An 18,065-nucleotide genomic window follows, 5' to 3' on the forward strand; every position below is an offset into this window, starting at 1 on the left:
CTGTAAATCGGCTTATATTGTCCAAGCCCTCAAGATGAATCCCCACTGTGATGTCCTTTGGAACAGCAAGAATTCGGAGCGTCACAAAATTTTGTGGTGGAGCATTCTCTCTAATGCGCTCCCGACTAGATCAGCTCTTAACAAATTTCTCTTTATTGAGGACACCCAGTGCCCAATTTGTGAAATGGATGATGAATCGCCTGAGCACCTTTTCTTACACTACAACTTCGCTTACCAGCTGTGGCGCTCATCCCCATGGGAAATCTACCCTCTGGTGAACACGGGGACTAGAGTCTGGGATTGGGTCAAATTTATCTGGAACCTTCAGCGCCAAGATGTAAACCCAGATGAGGTTTTCCTATTTGCCTCCACTGTTGTGGACACAATTTGGAGAGTGCGGAATGATAAGGTACATAACCACAGAATGGATAATATCATACAATGTATTGACTCTGTTTCTCACTATTTTGCAGATTATAGTTCATCCTTTTTCTAGTCTCCTCCTCCAAGCCGAACTCTTACCTGGTGCCCGCCTCCTCAAGACTGGCTCAAACTGAACTACGACGTCAAATTAGGATCAGATCACATGTGCATTGCAGTAGTTGCCAAGAATCACCTTGGTGAGTTGATTTGGGTGACTTCAGCAAAATTGGATTACTTTGACGCTCTGTGTGGTGAGGCGGCGGCTGTTTGCATGGCTTTAGAGGAGGCTATGGATCATGGATCTAAGTTTATTATTGTCGAGAGTGACTCCAAGGCAGTAGTCAATTCCATTTTCAAGGAGGCTCCTAAATGGGAAATTAAAAACTACTCCTATATTTATAATAGAGTCAGATCTTCTTTTGCTAGTTGTTTGTTTTGTAATATTTCTAGAACTTGTAATGTTATGGCCCATAATGTGGCTAAGTGCACGTTTACCCACAACCGATTTGGTCGACTTACTATATCTGCCATTCCTACGAACATTTTATGTAATAACCGTGAGGTCTAATTTTTATTTCTAATGAATGTTTAGTTTTCAAAAAAAAAATATAATGATAGAAAATAGGGGAATTACCCCATATACTATTTTTTTAACTTTTTTTTTTTCAAATTTACAGTTTGGGTTTCTAAAGTAGTTGCAGCGCTAGGTGTAATAGGGGTTTCTGTATGATTTTTTGTGGCAATTTAGGTTGCAGCGCTAGTTGCAATAGGAATTTCTATGTAGAATTCTGTAAAAATGCAAAAAAAAAAAAAAAAAAAAAAAAAAAAAAAAACTGTTTTGAAGTGTAAAAATAAAAAAACCCTTAGAAAATAAAATATAGAATTTAAAATTTTAATTTTTTTTGGGCTGAAGTATATAGACCTGTGGACACACATTTTCTTACATTATTACTATTTATTAACGGTTAGATCAAATAAAATCAATGGATTACAAATAAACTTAATTAAAAAGATAAAAAAACCTTAAAAGGAAAAACACATCGAACACCTCATTTGCATCTGCATTTAACTCAAACAAACAATTTATATGATTTTTTTTTTTTTGAATAATGATGAATTTTATTAAAACAAATCATCTAAAACCAAAGATGCAACTACCATAAGTAAAGCATCTCCACACAAAGTACAATTAGTCTCAGAAAGAGAAGATCGCGCAAGAACATGCGCAACCTTATTAGCAGATCGTTTTACAAAATTAAAAGAAACACCCACAATATTAGTTTGTATTGGTTTTCCTAATTTTTTTCAGTGTTACATTTTGGCCAGTTTTACAATGAATTTTTACAATTTTCATATCATTTTGTAGTTATGTTTTCTCCTTCAAATCAAACTACATTTATCCTAATTTTGTACCTCAAAAACTAATCAATTACACTTAATAATTGGGCATTATCTAATTATTGCAATTTTAATGTTCATTAAAAGAATTGGGATTATATTTTGAGACAAATTCAATCTCAAAATCGTGTCAAACACAAATCAAGATCAAATCTCTCTTGTTATCTCTCTTATCTTCCTCGCTTAATTTTTCCAAGCACAAAAATGGCTAATTTCCATGATTATGATGATTTTGGTCAGGTTCTTTGAGGCAGGGGATCATGATTGATGTAAAATCTGTTATTGATGTTGTTTAATCAAATTTCCAGAGGAGTGTGCGTTAAGAGGGAGAAATAATGTTTTCCTTTTCTAGGTTTTATTTATCTTTTCATTAAGTTTATAATGCCACCTTTGATTTCATTTGATTTAAATTAATTAACAATATTTTGTTAAGTAATCGTGTATTCTGTTAAAATTAATAGGGAAACACAAAAAATAACGTTAAACTAAAAATTATATTACATAGTCATATATTATATAATGTATATGATTTTTATCCCCTAACTATATATTACTACTATCTTATTGTGCCTTTTAAATTTTTTATGTTGTTTTAAATTCCTCTTGAACGATTCTCACTGCCAAATCATATGATAGGAATTTCCTATAAAGATTCTTCAATTGTAGAAAATAGAGAAATAGCTGTAGTTTTTGGATAAAAATGGCAAAATGCCTTTCATTAATACTTAGGATTTCGAGAGCCTAGTTTTCTCCCAAAACAGTTACAAACAAAACCAAATTCTTCACACCCTTTCTTTTACTATTCTTTCCTATATATAATACTCATACCCCATTACAATTACACTTATGCCTTTTTATTTAATATCCTAGTATTTAGGGGTGTTCATTGGATCACATCCAATGTTTTTAGGCCTATCCAGATTCGATCCAATCATATATTGGATGTTAAATTTTACCATCCGATCCGATCCAATTAATTTCGTCATCCAATCGATCCAACATCCATTGGATGTTGGATTAGATCGGTTTTATCCATTGGATGTATTTCATATATATTTTTGTTTAATTTGGGTTAATCTAATATTTTAGACCTAGTAATTTTTGGATCGGATCGGATCCATCCAATATTTTAGATCCAGTATGTATTGGATTGGACTGGATCCATCCAATCCAAGAAAAAAAAAAGTAAAACTTTAATGTTAATTTTCATATATACATATAAATTTGACGTATAACAATATAAAATCTAATTACTCATCCAAACTAAATGAAAATACTAATTAGTTCGATTGGATGTTGGATGTATTGGATTTTTAGACACCCCATCCACCATCCGATCCGATCCAATTGGATATTTAAAAATAACATCTAATCTGATCCGATCACAATTGGATATCCAATGTTTGGTGGTCGGTTGTAATTGGATCGGTCGGTTCTCATTGGATTGGATCGATTTATGCACACCCCTACTAGTATTCCAAGGCCTAACAATACCAGGCGTTCAAAATTCACCTTCTCCTCAAGGTGAAGAACAACAAGCTTCCACAACAATCTTTGCCCAAACTACCCTTTCACGAGAAAGCATTAGAACAAAAACTCTGGCCCTCGTCCTCTGTCAAAAATCTAGCGAGTAGCTGCGGTACTTCCCGTCTGGTCTTATACCGAATTTGAAGCTATAACTTGTGCTCGTCCTCTATCAAAGAACCAAGCCAACAAGTGCATTCGTTGAGTCGCTATCATGACATGCCCATAAGGAGTGCTAGTGAAAACTTGTAATTCATACTCAAGATTTGAAGCTTAAATTGAAAACATGCTCATTTATCCTCTGTCAAAAACCCACAAGCAACCCGCCTCTTGATGCGAAATTGAGGAACGAGAGATTCTTGTCATTAAACATGAAATAATAATTCCTCATGCTGAAATGAAAGTTGAAGCAAGTTGTCGAAATTGCTCTTAAGGCTGAGCGGAGTGAAAACAAAATTTGGAAGGAAAATGCTACCAGGAGAGAATCTAAAAAAGGTGGAGCCAATTCTAATGACCACAAGAAACGGGGACAGGACCAGTCCGTGCATTCAAGTCAAGACAAGAGGTACAAAACTGATAACGACCAACGATTTAATGGCAGCAGTTGGCGAAACATTCCAGAATGCCCTAAATGTACCAAACGTCATCTCGGCGAGTGTCGCGCAAAAGCATGCTACAAATGTGGAAAGGAAGGACATATCAAACGCAATTGCCCACTGTGGGGACAGACTGGAACAAAGCAAACCCAAGAAAGACGACAAGTATGTCCCAGCCAGAGTTTTTGCCATCACTCAAGCAGAAGCTGAGGCCAGTCCTTCAGCTGTATCAGGTCAGATTCCTATGGCCAACACCACTTGTAAAGTTTTGTTTGATTCTGGTGCAACTCATTCTTTTATTACTAGCACAATTGTTAATCATATAAACGCACCAAGTGAGTTATTTACTGTGGGGTTTGGGACCATGTTACCATCTGGGGAGGTTGTAATCTCTAGAAATTGGCTTAGGGGTATACCTGTTAGGATAGATGGTAGGGAATTATTTCTAAACCTGATTGTATTAGATTTATTTGATTTTGATGTAATCTTGGGCATGGATTTTCTTACAAATATGGAGCATCAATTGACTGCAAGAAAAAGAAAGTTGTTTTCACACCAGAAGATGGAGAGACATTCGAGATCAGTGGGGTAGGAAAGAAACCCCGCACCCCTATTATTTCGGCAATAAAGGCTGGGCAACTATTGCAGCGTGGGTGCTGAGGGTATCTAGTTAATGTGGTTGATGACACCAAGAAAATTGAAAGAAAGCCGGAGGAAACACGGGTAGTCGCTGAGTTCCTTGATGTGTTTCCAGAGGAGTTACCCGGATTATTACCACACAGAGAAATTGAGTTTGTGATAGAGTTAGTGCCCATAATGTTGGGTTTTATGCCCTAAATAAAACTCTATTTCAATGTAATCCAGATTATTCAATATCAATAAAGTAACAGAAGTATTTTTCATTCATTTGTGTATGTTTTGGTTCACCTTATAATTGTTTGTCTTTTTGATTTTTAAATTCATTCAAACCCTTTTCACATACTTGATCATGTTTATTGTGTTGTCAACACAGTGGAAAGTAAACATGACTATGTGAATAAAGAATTCCTAGATTTATCAGAACACTGGGTTTTACTGATATGACAATCTACAACAGAGTTTACTTGCATTTGGAGAAATGCTATGTTCTTTCCAGAACATTGGTTAAAGTAAAGCTCGGGTTGGATGCATGGAGTATGCATTGGAATGGACCGATATTGAACTTTGAAATAGATTTATTAAACTTACCGTAATATCTATTCAATTCAATATCACTAAGTTGATCCTAGATCAAATGATCTAAATCCTGATATGGTTAGGTTCAATCTCAAGAGTATTATTCGTGTTATTTGATTTGTTAGTTAAGCCTACTTTTGGGTCAGGGTGATACGTACATTTTGGGAACACGGTAGTGCAATTGAGTGGGAGCGCTAACATAAATATGGAATCTATAGCTTCTATCTGGCGAATAGAAAGCAAAGGATGATTTCCTTCGAGCTTAACCAAACGAAAATAAATGGTGGAGTACTCAATTCACTTAGCTGAAATATCATTTATACAGGGTTAAGTATTTGAAGGATAAAATACATTGCAGGGTCTTACGGTAATTAAATTCCTTTACAGTGTAAATCATCCATATAGAGGATCATTGATCAAATTAGGATTATAACAATGGATAACTAATGACGTGTCTATATGGTGGAACATATAGAGCGTTCTATATAATTGAGAGTGCAACTCTAAGTTCTATACGTGGATTCAACGAAGAATTAATAAGTCAGTGAATTTAAGTAGTAAATTCTTGATCTGCTTATTGGAAGCTCGGATATATAGACCCATGGTCCCCTCACTAGTTGAGACAATATTACTTGTAAGACTCATTTAATTGATTTTAATTAATCAATTATAATTCTCAAGTTAGACTGTGTCTAATTGAAAATTTATCACTTATTAAGGGCAAAACAGTAAATAGAGAATTTGAAGGGTATATTTATTAATTGGGAAACTTTAATTAGTTTTATTATTAATAAATAAATGACAATATATTATTTGATAATTAATTATAATTATTAAATAATTAGATTTGACATTTATGTGGTTGAATAAAAGAATTGACAGTTTTTGACAAAATGGGAAACTAGGAATGTAGGAAAAGAAAAGTTGAAAAAGTGGAAGGCCTTGTTTCCACATTGCCTAGGCCGGCCACCTTGCTTCCCTTTTCCCATTTACTTTTCATTTTTTAATGCCAAGTAATTCAACCATGACCCCAATGTGGTCTTCTATAAATAAAAGGAAAAGGCTTCAAGTTGTACAGACACTTTGACATTATTTTCTTTCACTCAAAATTCATCTTGAAGCCGCCACTCTCTCTCTCTCTCTCTCTCTCTACCTTCTCTATTTTTCGAAATCCTCTAAGTGATAGAGTAGTGCCCACACACATCAAGTAATACCTCAATCATAGTGAGGAAGGCTGTGTAGAATTCAGAATCAACAAAGAAGGACATTCGGGCTCAGATCTTGATTATACTCTGCGACAAAAAGGAATCAAGGGTTAGAGATCTGAGTGGGAGGAGACATATATTCCGCTGCACCATATGTAAGATTTCTATTACTTTTATGTGTTTAATTTTCTATCGTTTTAGAAGTTCATATTTAGGTTGTTAAATCAACATACTTGTGAAAGTCAGTAGTCCCGTGATCCGTAAGGGGAAATACTGGGTAAGTTGTGCAATCCCACACCGCCTGGGCAAGGTCAAGTGGGATGATTCTGAGACTGTGTATGTATGGGACTACACAGTTGAAGAGGGCTTAAATGGATTGATTGGTACTACCTATATCAACAAGGTGCATCTTGTTTTTCGGTAGCCCATCACGAAAGAACTCCACAGTTAAGCATGCTTGACCTGGAGCAATTTTAGGATGGGTGACCTCCTGGGAAGTTTTCCCAGGAAGCGTGCGAGTGAGGACAAAGCATGCTGGAAATACTCGTGTTGGTCTGTAGGGTCAGTCATCAATCCAGGAAGTAGTCAGAGTGGCGTACCTATGTATAAGAGCCATTACTCCGTGGGTGTAAGAGCCTAATGGAGGCTTGAAGCCGGGACGTTACAAATGGTATCAGAGCCTTGACCCAGCCGGAAGTGTGGTCGACGAGGACGTCGGACCCCGTAAGGGGGGTGATTGTGACAGTCAGTAGTCCCGTGATCCGTAAGGGAAAATACCGGGTAAGCTGTGCAATCCCACACCGCTTAGGGAAGGTCAAGTGGGATGATTCTGAGACTGTTTAGGTATGGGACTACACAGTTGAAGAGGGCTTAAATGGATTGATTGGTACTACCTATATCAACAAGGTGCATCTTGTTTTTCGGTAGCCCATCACGAAAGAACTCCACAGTTAAACGTGCTTGACCTGGAGCAATTTTAGGATGGGTGACCTCCTGGGAAGTTTTCCCAGGAAGCGTGCGAGTGAGGACAAAGCACGCTAGAAATACTCGTGTTGGTCTGTAGGGTCAGTCATAAATCCAGGAAGCAGTCAGAGTGGCGTACCTGTGTATAAGAGCCATTACTCCGTGGGTGTAAAGTTATGTTTGTTTATTTATTTTTTGATGTAAGAATTATACTTCAATAGAAAATTCGTTCACTAATTCATTAGAAAATAATCAATATATAGAAACAATAGAAAAAAAGTATATTATTTTAGTATAATATAAATTGTCTATGTCTGTTTTTATGTTTAAAATTATAATAAACATACTAATAATTAAAATACTTTGTATATATATGTTTATTTTGTTTTATATTTATTAAACATACTAATTTAATAAACAAAATAATAATATTCAGATATGTTTATTATATCACTCTATGTGTCATGTTTATTTTTAGTAATTTTAAGTATTAATTTATATTTATATTTATAATTTTGATATTGTATTTTATTAAAAAAAATCTTATTAAATTATAATAATTCATACTAAAATAGATAATAAACATTTAATTTTTAATAAAAAAATTAACTTGTTTATTTTTATAAAACTGTTTAATTAATTTTACGAAATTGTTTATTTTGAGTTTTAATAAACATAGTTTATTATTTAATGATTAAAATGTATGATTTAATGTAATAAGTTTTCAAAATATATAAGTTTTTAAAATAATTTTTTTTTACACATTTTTTGTAATTATTTTGTTTTTGTTGTACATTTATGAAAAAAAGCCCTTATTAATATAATACTATGTTTATATAAAATTAAGTTAAAAAATGGGATTTTACAATTATGTATAAATTATTTTAATTAATTACAAAATATGTGCAAAAAAAATTTATTATTATTTTCTCATAATTTTTACGTATAATTAAAAACTTTTTTTTCAATTTTTTTTATAATATATATGGTAATAATTATTGATTACTATATATATGATAATATTGGCTATGTTTATTTTTATGTTTACAATTATAATAAACATACCAATAATATAAAATATTTTATATATGTGTTTATTTTATTTTCTATATTTAATAAACACAATAATAATATTCACATATGTTTATTATATCACTCTATGTGTATTATGTTTATTTTTTAGTAAGTTTTTAGAAAATAAATAATATATATAAAAAAAAAAATTTGTTTATCTTTATCTTTTTCTTTGTTTATTGTGTCATGTTTATTTTTTCTAATCAAATAATTTTTAGAGTTTATAAAGTTATGTTTGTTTATTTATTTTTTGATGTAAGAATTATACTTCAATATAAAATTCGTTCATTAACTCATTAGAAAATAGTCAATATATAGAAACAATAAAAAGAAAATATACTTATTTTAGATAGTATAAATTGGCTATGTCTATTTTTATGTTTACAATTATAATAAACATACTAATAATATAAAATACTTTGTATATATATGTTTATTTTGTTTTCTATTTATTAAACATACTAATTTAATAAACAAAATAATAATATTCACGTATGTTTATTATGTCACTCTATGTGTCATGTTTATTTTTAGTAATTTTAAGTATTAATTTTTATTTATATACATTAATGTTTATAATTTTGATATTGTATTTTATTAAAAAAAAATCTTATTAAATTATAATAATTCATACTAAAATAGATAATAGACATTTATTTTTTAATAAAAAAAATATTTAACTTGTGTATTTTTATAAAACTGTTTAATTAATTTTACGAAATTGTTTATTTTGAATTTTAATAAACATATTTTATTATTTAATAATTAAAATGTATGGTTTCATGTAATAAGTTTTCAAAATGTATAAATTTATAAAATAATTTTTTTTTTTGCACATTTTTTGTAATTATATTATTTTTGTTGTACGAAAAAAAAACCCTTAAAAAATTATATAGATAAGTTTACAAAATATATATGTTTAATGAACAATGTCAATATATAACACTAAAGTTTATATATAAACATTTATTTTTCGATTATCAATATCATATATTTTATTAAAATTTAATATCTATAATAAAAATATGCATACATAAAATTTTACCATTTATATGTGTATTTAATAAATAGTGTCTATGGTTCTTATATAAAATTATTTAACAAAATTATCATTCAAACTTGTATTTGAGAAAGAAAATGATAAGCATAATAATGATCAAAAGTGGGATAGAAAAAAAAAAGTGGGATAGAAAAAGGGAGTCTTAATTTATTGAATGAATAAAGTGAATAATTTCCATAAATATAACCTATATACAATTAATATAAAAATTGAATAAAAAAGAGTCATCAACTACCAAGTTCTAATAAAAAAAAAACAAAACTTACTTTTCTAATATAGTATAAGAAAATGAAAATATGTATAGTAATATAATTGTTTGTAATGTATATATATAATATTATAAAGGGCGCTAGAGCCTTTAGGTCCTTCCTCGCCTCTTCTAAGAACGCTCGTTTTCACTCTGGTTTGTATACTTTTTCTCTCTTTCATTTCGTTTTTTGGTTATGTAGATTGATTTTACTTTTTTAGTGTTATGTATTGGGTTTTGTTGTGATTTTGAAGGTTTATGATGATTTTGAATTGGGTTTATGTTTGTTTTGGTGGAAAATGTTTTCATTCTTAAAAAGTTTTAATCTTGAATTAAGAGTTGGTAAGAGCTTTAGAGAGAAATGATTGGTAGAAAGGACTTTTTCGTGCTGTGATTATAATTATTATTATCATTAGTTTTTAGAATTACTGTTCAATATTTTGGTTTGATGTAATATTAGATCTGAAATGATTGCATTGTTTTCACGTGTAAAAAATCATGTTTTGACTGTTATTACTGTTACTGTAATCATACAATTGATTGTGTGATTGTGTTTTCATGTACATGTATGTAGTTATGTAGATAATATAATGATCTTTATGTTTATTTTGTATGTTTTAAGCTTGATTTAAATCCTCCCTAAATAACATCATTATAATCAGAAGTCAAACTAAGTACAATAACATAAGCCTTGTTATTTGTGTAAATATTGGACTCTCAAAGTTGTTATGTGATTGTGCATTGCTATAAGTCACATTACTACAAGGTGGGTGATTTAGTGGTTAGTGATATTCTATAAAATTTTATTATATTAAATTATGTTAGACTAGAGGTAGGATTAATATAATGTTGTGACTGGAATATTTCCACTGTCCTCTCTCTTCTTCTTACTCTTACCTCTCACAACACTTCAACCTTTCTATTTCTTCATCGTTGTTTGTGATCGTGTGAAATGTTAGTTGGTTAGTTACCTATTGTACACGTGTCAAGTTAGTAAGCTCTAGTTCGGTATGTTAGGTAAGTTAGTTAATAACTAACTCCTAGCTTTTCCTAAGACATGTATATAAATGTCTAACTAGTGCTAATTCATTGTTGTAACATTCATACACACTCAAATCAATACAATTCAATTTACTAAAACTGATCTTGTGTTCAATGGCCAATCGGCCAATCACTTTGTGAGTTCATCTTGAGAGTTTGAGAGAGATTCATGCAAGGCTTTGCATAACAAGTGGTATCAGAGCATTGGAGAAGGAAGTTCGAAAAGAATTGTCTTGATTCTTGTTCAAGAAATTCAGTGAACAACCAAGAAAATGGGGACTGCAAAGTATGATCTCGAGAAGTTTTCTGGAAAGAATGATTTTGGCCTATGGCGTGTGAAGATGAGGGCCATGTTAGTTCAAAGAAGGCCTTGAGCGGCCTTCTTTGGAAGAGAAAGACTTACCAACCTCCATGACAGCTAAGGAGAAGACTGAGATGTTCGAGAAAGCTCACAGTGCCTTGATTCTAAGTCTCGGAGATAAAGTGTTACGTGAAGTTTCGAAGGAGACAACAGCTTCTGGGGTCTGGAAGAAATTGGAAAGTCTGTACATGACCAAGTCACTAGCAAATAGACTATTTCTGAAACAGAAATTGTATGCATTGAAGATGGTAACAGGGAGAAGTGTAGAGGATCACTTGGACGAATTCAACAAGATCATTCTTGATCTTGAGAATATTGGAATTAGGATCGAAGATGAGGATCAAGCCATCATAGTTCTAAACTCATTGCCCACTGAATCGTACGAGCATTTTGTGGATACTATGATGTTTGGAAAGGAATCATTGACTCTCGAAGAAGTTCAGAATGCCTTGATGTCAAAAGAGCTTAAGAAGAAATCTGAACAGAAGGATGAAGTTGATGGAGATGGTTTGTTTGTTCGAGGAAAGAATTCCAAGAAAGGAAACAAGGATCACACTGGACAGAACAAAGATCAAGGAAAATCTAATTCTAAGTTCAAAAGAAAATGTTTCATCTGCAGCAAGACTACTCATCTCAGGAAAGATTGTCCAATTCTGAAAAGCTACAATCAGAATCGATCTGGTGATGCAGGGTTAATTTCTGATGGTGATAACAATGAGGGATATGACGATCTTTGGAGTTCTTGTTGTCTCAGACTCAAATTCAAGAACTGGATGGGTGATGGACTCAGGATGTTCATTTCATGTATGTCCTGATAAATCACAATTCAGTGAATATCAAGCATTGGAAGGTGGGACTGTAAGATTGGGAGACAACAGATCATGTCCCATCACTGGAATGGGAAAAATAAAATTACAGCTTCATGGTGGAGGTGTTGCAGAGTTGAAGCAAGTAAGGCATGTTCCTGAACTAAAGAGAAATCTAATTTCTGTGGCTATGTTAGATCAAGAAGGGTATACTGTTCGAATAGAAAGTGGAACAATGAGAGTGATTATGGGATCAAGAATGGTGATGAAAGGAATCAAAGACCATGGGATCTACATATTACAAGGAAATACCATGATTAATGAAGTAAATGTTGCAGCCTGTGATGCCAAGAAAAACACGAAATGCGGCATAAGAGGCGGGGCATATCAAAGCAATGGAAGTCTTAAAATTCTTGAAAAGAAGGGTGTTTTTGGTAAGAACAAGCTACAAGATCTAGATTTCTGTGATCAATGTGTGTTGGGGAAGTCAACCAAAGTCAAGTTTGGTACAGGGAAGCACACATCCAATGGCATCTTGGATTACTTACACTCAGACCTATGGGGACCATCCAGAACCATTTCCAGAGGTGGAGCAAGGTATTTCTTTACCATCATAGATGATTTTTCAAGGTATGTTTGGATACACATTTTGAAAAATAAAAATGATGTTCTAACTAAGTTTAAGGAATGGAAAATCCTACTTGAAACTCAAACTGGTAGAAAGGTTAAGAACTTGAGAACTGACAATGGAATGGAGTTCTGTTCAGATGAATTTTCGTTTTTGCAGGAAAGTTGGCATAAGGAGACATAAAACAGTGCCTAAGAACCCTCAACAAAATGGTTTAGCAGAGAGAATGAATAGAACCATTTTGGAGAGGGTAAGATGCATGTTAATACAAGCTGGATTACCAAAGAATTTTTGGGGAGAGGCTGTTAACACAGCCTGTTACTTAATAAATAGATGTCCTTCATCTGCAATTCAATTCAAAACCCCCATAGAAGCTTGGACAGGGAAGAATGCCAACTATGATCACTTGAGAGTCTTTGGTTGTGTTGCCTTTGCTCACATTAGGCAAGATAAACTAGAACCAAGAGCAAGAAAATGTATTTTTCTTGGTTATCCAGATGGAGTAAAAGGTTACAAATTGTGGAGTATTGAAGAAGGGAATCATCAAAAGTACTTCACAAGCAGGGATGTAACCTTTGATGAAAGTAGAATGTACAAGGATACTCTCAAAAGCAACCCTGCAACTGATCAATTAACAATTGACAGTGAATCTCAGTTTGAGGTGGAGCCAGATCAGAAAAAGGAGGATTCTGAACAAGTAGAAATAGAAGAAACAGTAGATGAAGAACCAGAAGAAAGAATGAGTGATGATGAAGATCATGAGAGGGAGGACTATCAACTTGTGAGAGATAGAAAGAGAAGGGCAATAAAACCACCAACCAGATTTGGTTTTGCTGATGTCATCTACTATGCACTGAATGTTTCAGAAGGAGAAGAGCCTAGATCCTACAGAGAAGCTATGAGATCAGTGAACAAGCATCAGTGGGGACAAGCTATGGATAGTGAGATGGACTCCCTCAGAAGAAATAAGACCTGGATAGTCATAAGGTTACCTGCAGGAAGGAAAGTTGTGAGTTGCAAGCGGGTTTATAGGCACAAAGATGAGATTCCAGGGATTGAACCAGCTAGGTTCAAGGCTAGACTAGTGGCCAGGGGTTTCACACAAAGGGAAGGTATTGATTACCATGAAATATTCTCCCCTGTTGTGAAACACACCTCTATTAGATTGCTTCTCAGCATTGTAGCCTATAATGACCTAGAACTTGAGCAACTAGATGTAAAAACAGCATTTCTACATGGAGATTTGGAGGAGGAGATTTATATGAGACAACCAGAAGGATATGAGGAGAAAGGGAAAGAAGATCATGTATGTCTATTGAAGAGATCCTTATATGGCCTAAAACAATCACCTAGACAATGGTATAGGAGGTTTGATGATTTTGTAACCAAAATAGGGTTCAAAAGAAGTGCCTATGACAGCTGTGTTTATGTGAGAAAGGCAAAAGGATTAGTGTTCTTGCTGCTATATGTTGATGATATGTTAGTAGCTAGCAAAGACAGAAATGAAATCGACAAGATCAAGAGGCTATTGAGCAAAGAATTTGACATGAAGGATCTAGGGGCTGCAAAGAAAATTCTTGGGATTGAGATTGATAGAAACAGAGAACAAAGATGCCTTAAGCTATCCCAGCATAGCTATATCGAGAAGATCCTAAGGAAGTTCAATTTTCTGGATTGCAAACCAGTAAGCACCCCTATTGGCATGCAATTTAGATTAAATAGCTCCCAATCACCTTGCACTGATGAAGATACAAAATACATGGAAAATATACCATATTCTAATGTGGTAGGCAGTATAATGTATTTAATGGTATGCTCCAGACCAGATCTAAGTCATGCTGTGAGTGCTGTTAGCAGGTTCATGGGCAATCCAGGCACTGAACATTGGTGTGCTGTGAAGTGGATACTAAGATACTTAAGGGGAACAATGGATATAGGCTTGATCTATGGTCCAAACACATCTAATACTCAAATAGAAGGGTTTGTAGATTCAGATTATGCAGGAGATTTAGACTCAAGGAAGTCTCAAACTGGTTTTGTGTTCAGAATAAACAATAGCACAATCAGTTGGAAGGCAAACTTACAAACTGTAGTTGCTCTGTCAACTACTGAAGCAGAATACATTGCTTGCACTGAAGCTGTCAAAGAAGCACTCTGGCTCAAAGGAATCACCAGGGAACTTGGTGTTGAACAGAGTACAGTTGTCATCCATTGTGACAGTCAAAGTGCACTCCATTTAAGCAAGAATCAGGTCTTTCATGAGAGGACCAAACACATAGATGTGAGATACCATTTCATTCGAGACACTGTAGCTGAAGGAAAGATCAAGCTTCAGAAGATTTCAACACATGAAAATCCCTCTGATATGCTTACCAAACCACTTCCCACAGCAAAATTCAAGCATTGTTTAGACTTACTTCAAATTGCAGCCTAAAAGGCTGGTTTTTGTTATTTTCTGTCAATTGTAAGTCTGTATGTTTCTTGTTTTAAAGTGTGTAATCTCTTTTTGATTCTGTACATTAGGTTCCTAGGTGGAGATTTGTGAAATGTTAGTTGGTTAGTTACCTATTGTACACGTGTCAAGTTAGTAAGCTCTAGTTCGGTATGTTAGGTAAGTTAGTTAATAACTAACTCCTAGCTTTTCCTAAGACATGTATATAAATGTCTAACTAGTGCTAATTCATTGTTGTAACATTCATACACACTCAAATCAATACAATTCAATTTACTAAAACTGATCTTGTGTTCAATGGCCAATCGGCCAATCACTTTGTGAGTTCATCTTGAGAGTTTGAGAGAGATTCATGCAAGGCTTTGCATAACAGATCGCATCCCTAGTACTTGCTTCTCCATCGTTCTGATCCTCCAACAAACTATCACGGTAAATATCTCTCTCTCTCTCTCTGATTTTCTTTTTTTTTTTTTCGTTTTCGTAGACTGAATTCATTCCATTTTATATAGCCGTATTTCGATATTATGTGAATTGTGATAGTATTTTAGTTGGTGTATATACTGTTTGATATAATGTCTGTGTGATTCGTGAAAGAATTGGTTATATTAAGGGCCAGTGATCACGATTCTGAAGCAACTTTTCTGTAGTTTAATACCTCTTGATCATATTCGTTGTTCAAGTTACCTTGAGAGTTTTCTCTTTAATTTTCTTTGTCTATCGTTTGTTTCTATAAATGAGTTCAATGTTTTTCTTTCTTTTTTGGTTCACAACTCCTTTTATATTCTTTCTTTTTTCAATATTTTTCTTTTTTGTTATAGGTTTATTTTATATTGATTTTGTTTTATTTTGCGCCATTATTTATGGCTTTGGCGCCTTACAAGGCTTTAGCACCTATTATATGGTTGGGCCCCTAATTATTTAGGGTAGTTTGTTTAAATTTTCACGTTTTTCGGTATTGAATGTATAAGAAAATTTTGACACAATAATATTTTAAAGTTAATAAGTTATGCACTATACAGATTTATTAGTCGGAATAAAAAGATTATTTTGGTTAAGGTATGATTTAAAGAATATTTTAAACTGAAATAAGGTTTACTTCAAACGCTAATTTCTATTAGCTATGTTTTGGTTTATATTTTTTTAGGAATTTTCAGCATAAAAGGAAAGTGTTTGGAATTTTAGTATTAAGATTCTAATGTTATAATTAATTAAGTAAATTGACGAATAAGAATCTTGAGGATCTTGTAATAAAGGGAGGTGGAAACGCTAATGGTCTAATGAGAATATATTGGTTTAGATATATTTGGGAAGTCAAATTATTATGAAAATTTAGTTTGTTCTCATGGGAATGTACCAAAATTATTATATTATTTGTATTTTTAAAGAATTTTTGGATGAGTGGTATTAGTTTTTGATGGAAGAAATGGAAGTACAAATTTAATGGATGAGCTGCGCCATAGTTTATGGCTTTAGTGCCTTTAAGGTTTTCGCGTATGATTTATGGCTGTCCCCTAATTATTTAGGGAAATTGGTTAAAATTACAAGATATCATGAATTTTAAAAATATTATAAAATTTAATAGCTAACAATTATGGTATATAATTATGAGATTATTGCCTTATTAGTTTAATATAGATAACATAATATTAATTTTTGGTATATAAATTATAAATATGAGTTTATTATAGATAACATAATATTAATTTTGGTATGTAAATTATAAATGTGGGATTTTATAATAAATTGGAGATAGGGACATTAATTGTGAATTGAGAATACTTTGTTTTATTTTATTTTTTATTTTTGGGAAGATATTGAAATAAATGGGAAGTAAATGCTAATGAAGTATTGAGATTATTGCCTTATTAGTTGTATAGGAAGATACTAATATGAATAGTTTTTATAATAATTTGAATGGTATAATAATTAGGAGGTTATCTATTTAAATAATAAATAACGAAGCATTATGTCATAATATCGAATTGGATTAATTAATATTAATTTAATATTATTAATTAAATGTATGATGAAGTGGTAATAGGAAAATAGTACTTTTGAATGTGAAAAGTGCAATCTTAAGTTTTAAGGATATTAATACAATTTTGGTTTAATTTAGGTTGAATAAACATTATAGATACTATATTTTACGCTATAAATAAAATAATAAATAATTTGACTTATTAAGGATTTTGACATGTTTTAGTCTATAAATAAGTAATATTTTTAAGAGATAAAATGAAATAATTAGTATATAATATTTGGAATATTTAAAGAATAATGGGTATTAAAAGGAAAATTTTATTTATGTTTGATTTTAAAAGGGTAAAAGTAAGGAATAGGGATCCTATGAAGGTTATGAAGTAGAATTCTATAATTTAGTTGTTACTAGCCAAAGGGTAATCCCTTTGGCTAGTTCTAGTATTTTATAGGGAGCTCTAGTTGCTTAGTCTTGGTGGTTGGTTGATTCTCTTCAATTTGAATAGTTTTCTAATTAAAGTTTTATGCTGTTTTATGATGTTTTTTTCACGTGCAACTTCAGTATTTTATTGAGTTAGGAGCGTTGCTTGAAGATGTTATAGCTTTATTGTCTAAATTTTCGGGGGCAGTTTTGTCTCATGGGGCTCGCTCTAAAATTTTAGCGGCCCATGGTTGGCAAAGCATGCTCTGCGGTTAGACGATGAGCTATCCTGGTTCGAGGAGGTTCCAGCGCCGGTGGCGGACGTGGGCGTCATAAATTCATGAGTGATTTTAATCACTTTGTCAAAAAAAAAAAATATATATATTATAAAGGGCATTTTACAATTTTGTATATATTATTTTAATTAATTACAAAATATGTGTAAAAAAATTTATTACCATTTTCTCATACATTTTTATATACAATTAGAAACTTTTTTTCAATTTTTTTATGATATATATGGTAATAATTATTGACTATCTTATATTTTTTTTTAGATTCCATAATTCTTGTTAAATTTAAACATAAATACATAATTTGAATATAAATGTATTCATACTATTGTATGTATATATGTGTTTATTTTATTTTCTATTAATTAAACATACTAATTT

At 32.3% G+C, this 18,065-nt stretch overlaps 1 protein-coding gene across 5 annotated transcripts in view; it reads right to left on the reverse strand.

The window, feature by feature from the left end:
* Nucleotides 1–18,065, reverse strand: part of LOC115695813 (probable disease resistance protein At4g27220) — a 105,484-nt gene that overhangs the window by 59,304 nt on the left and 28,115 nt on the right. Inside the window, exon 9 of one of the 5 annotated variants that reach the window (XM_061116978.1) lies at nt 6,100–7,463. The exons of the other annotated variants lie outside the window; for them this stretch is intronic. Within the exon in view, the coding sequence (XP_060972961.1) occupies nt 7,431–7,463 (33 nt within the window). The 3' untranslated portion in view covers nt 6,100–7,430. Of the gene's footprint in view, nt 1–6,099; nt 7,464–18,065 lie in introns of those variants that run through there. 5 annotated transcript variants of the gene reach the window in all.

The sequence above is a fragment of the Cannabis sativa genome, chromosome 6 (assembly GCF_029168945.1).
Source record: "Cannabis sativa cultivar Pink pepper isolate KNU-18-1 chromosome 6, ASM2916894v1, whole genome shotgun sequence".
Classification (NCBI taxonomy): Eukaryota; Viridiplantae; Streptophyta; class Magnoliopsida; order Rosales; family Cannabaceae; genus Cannabis; species Cannabis sativa.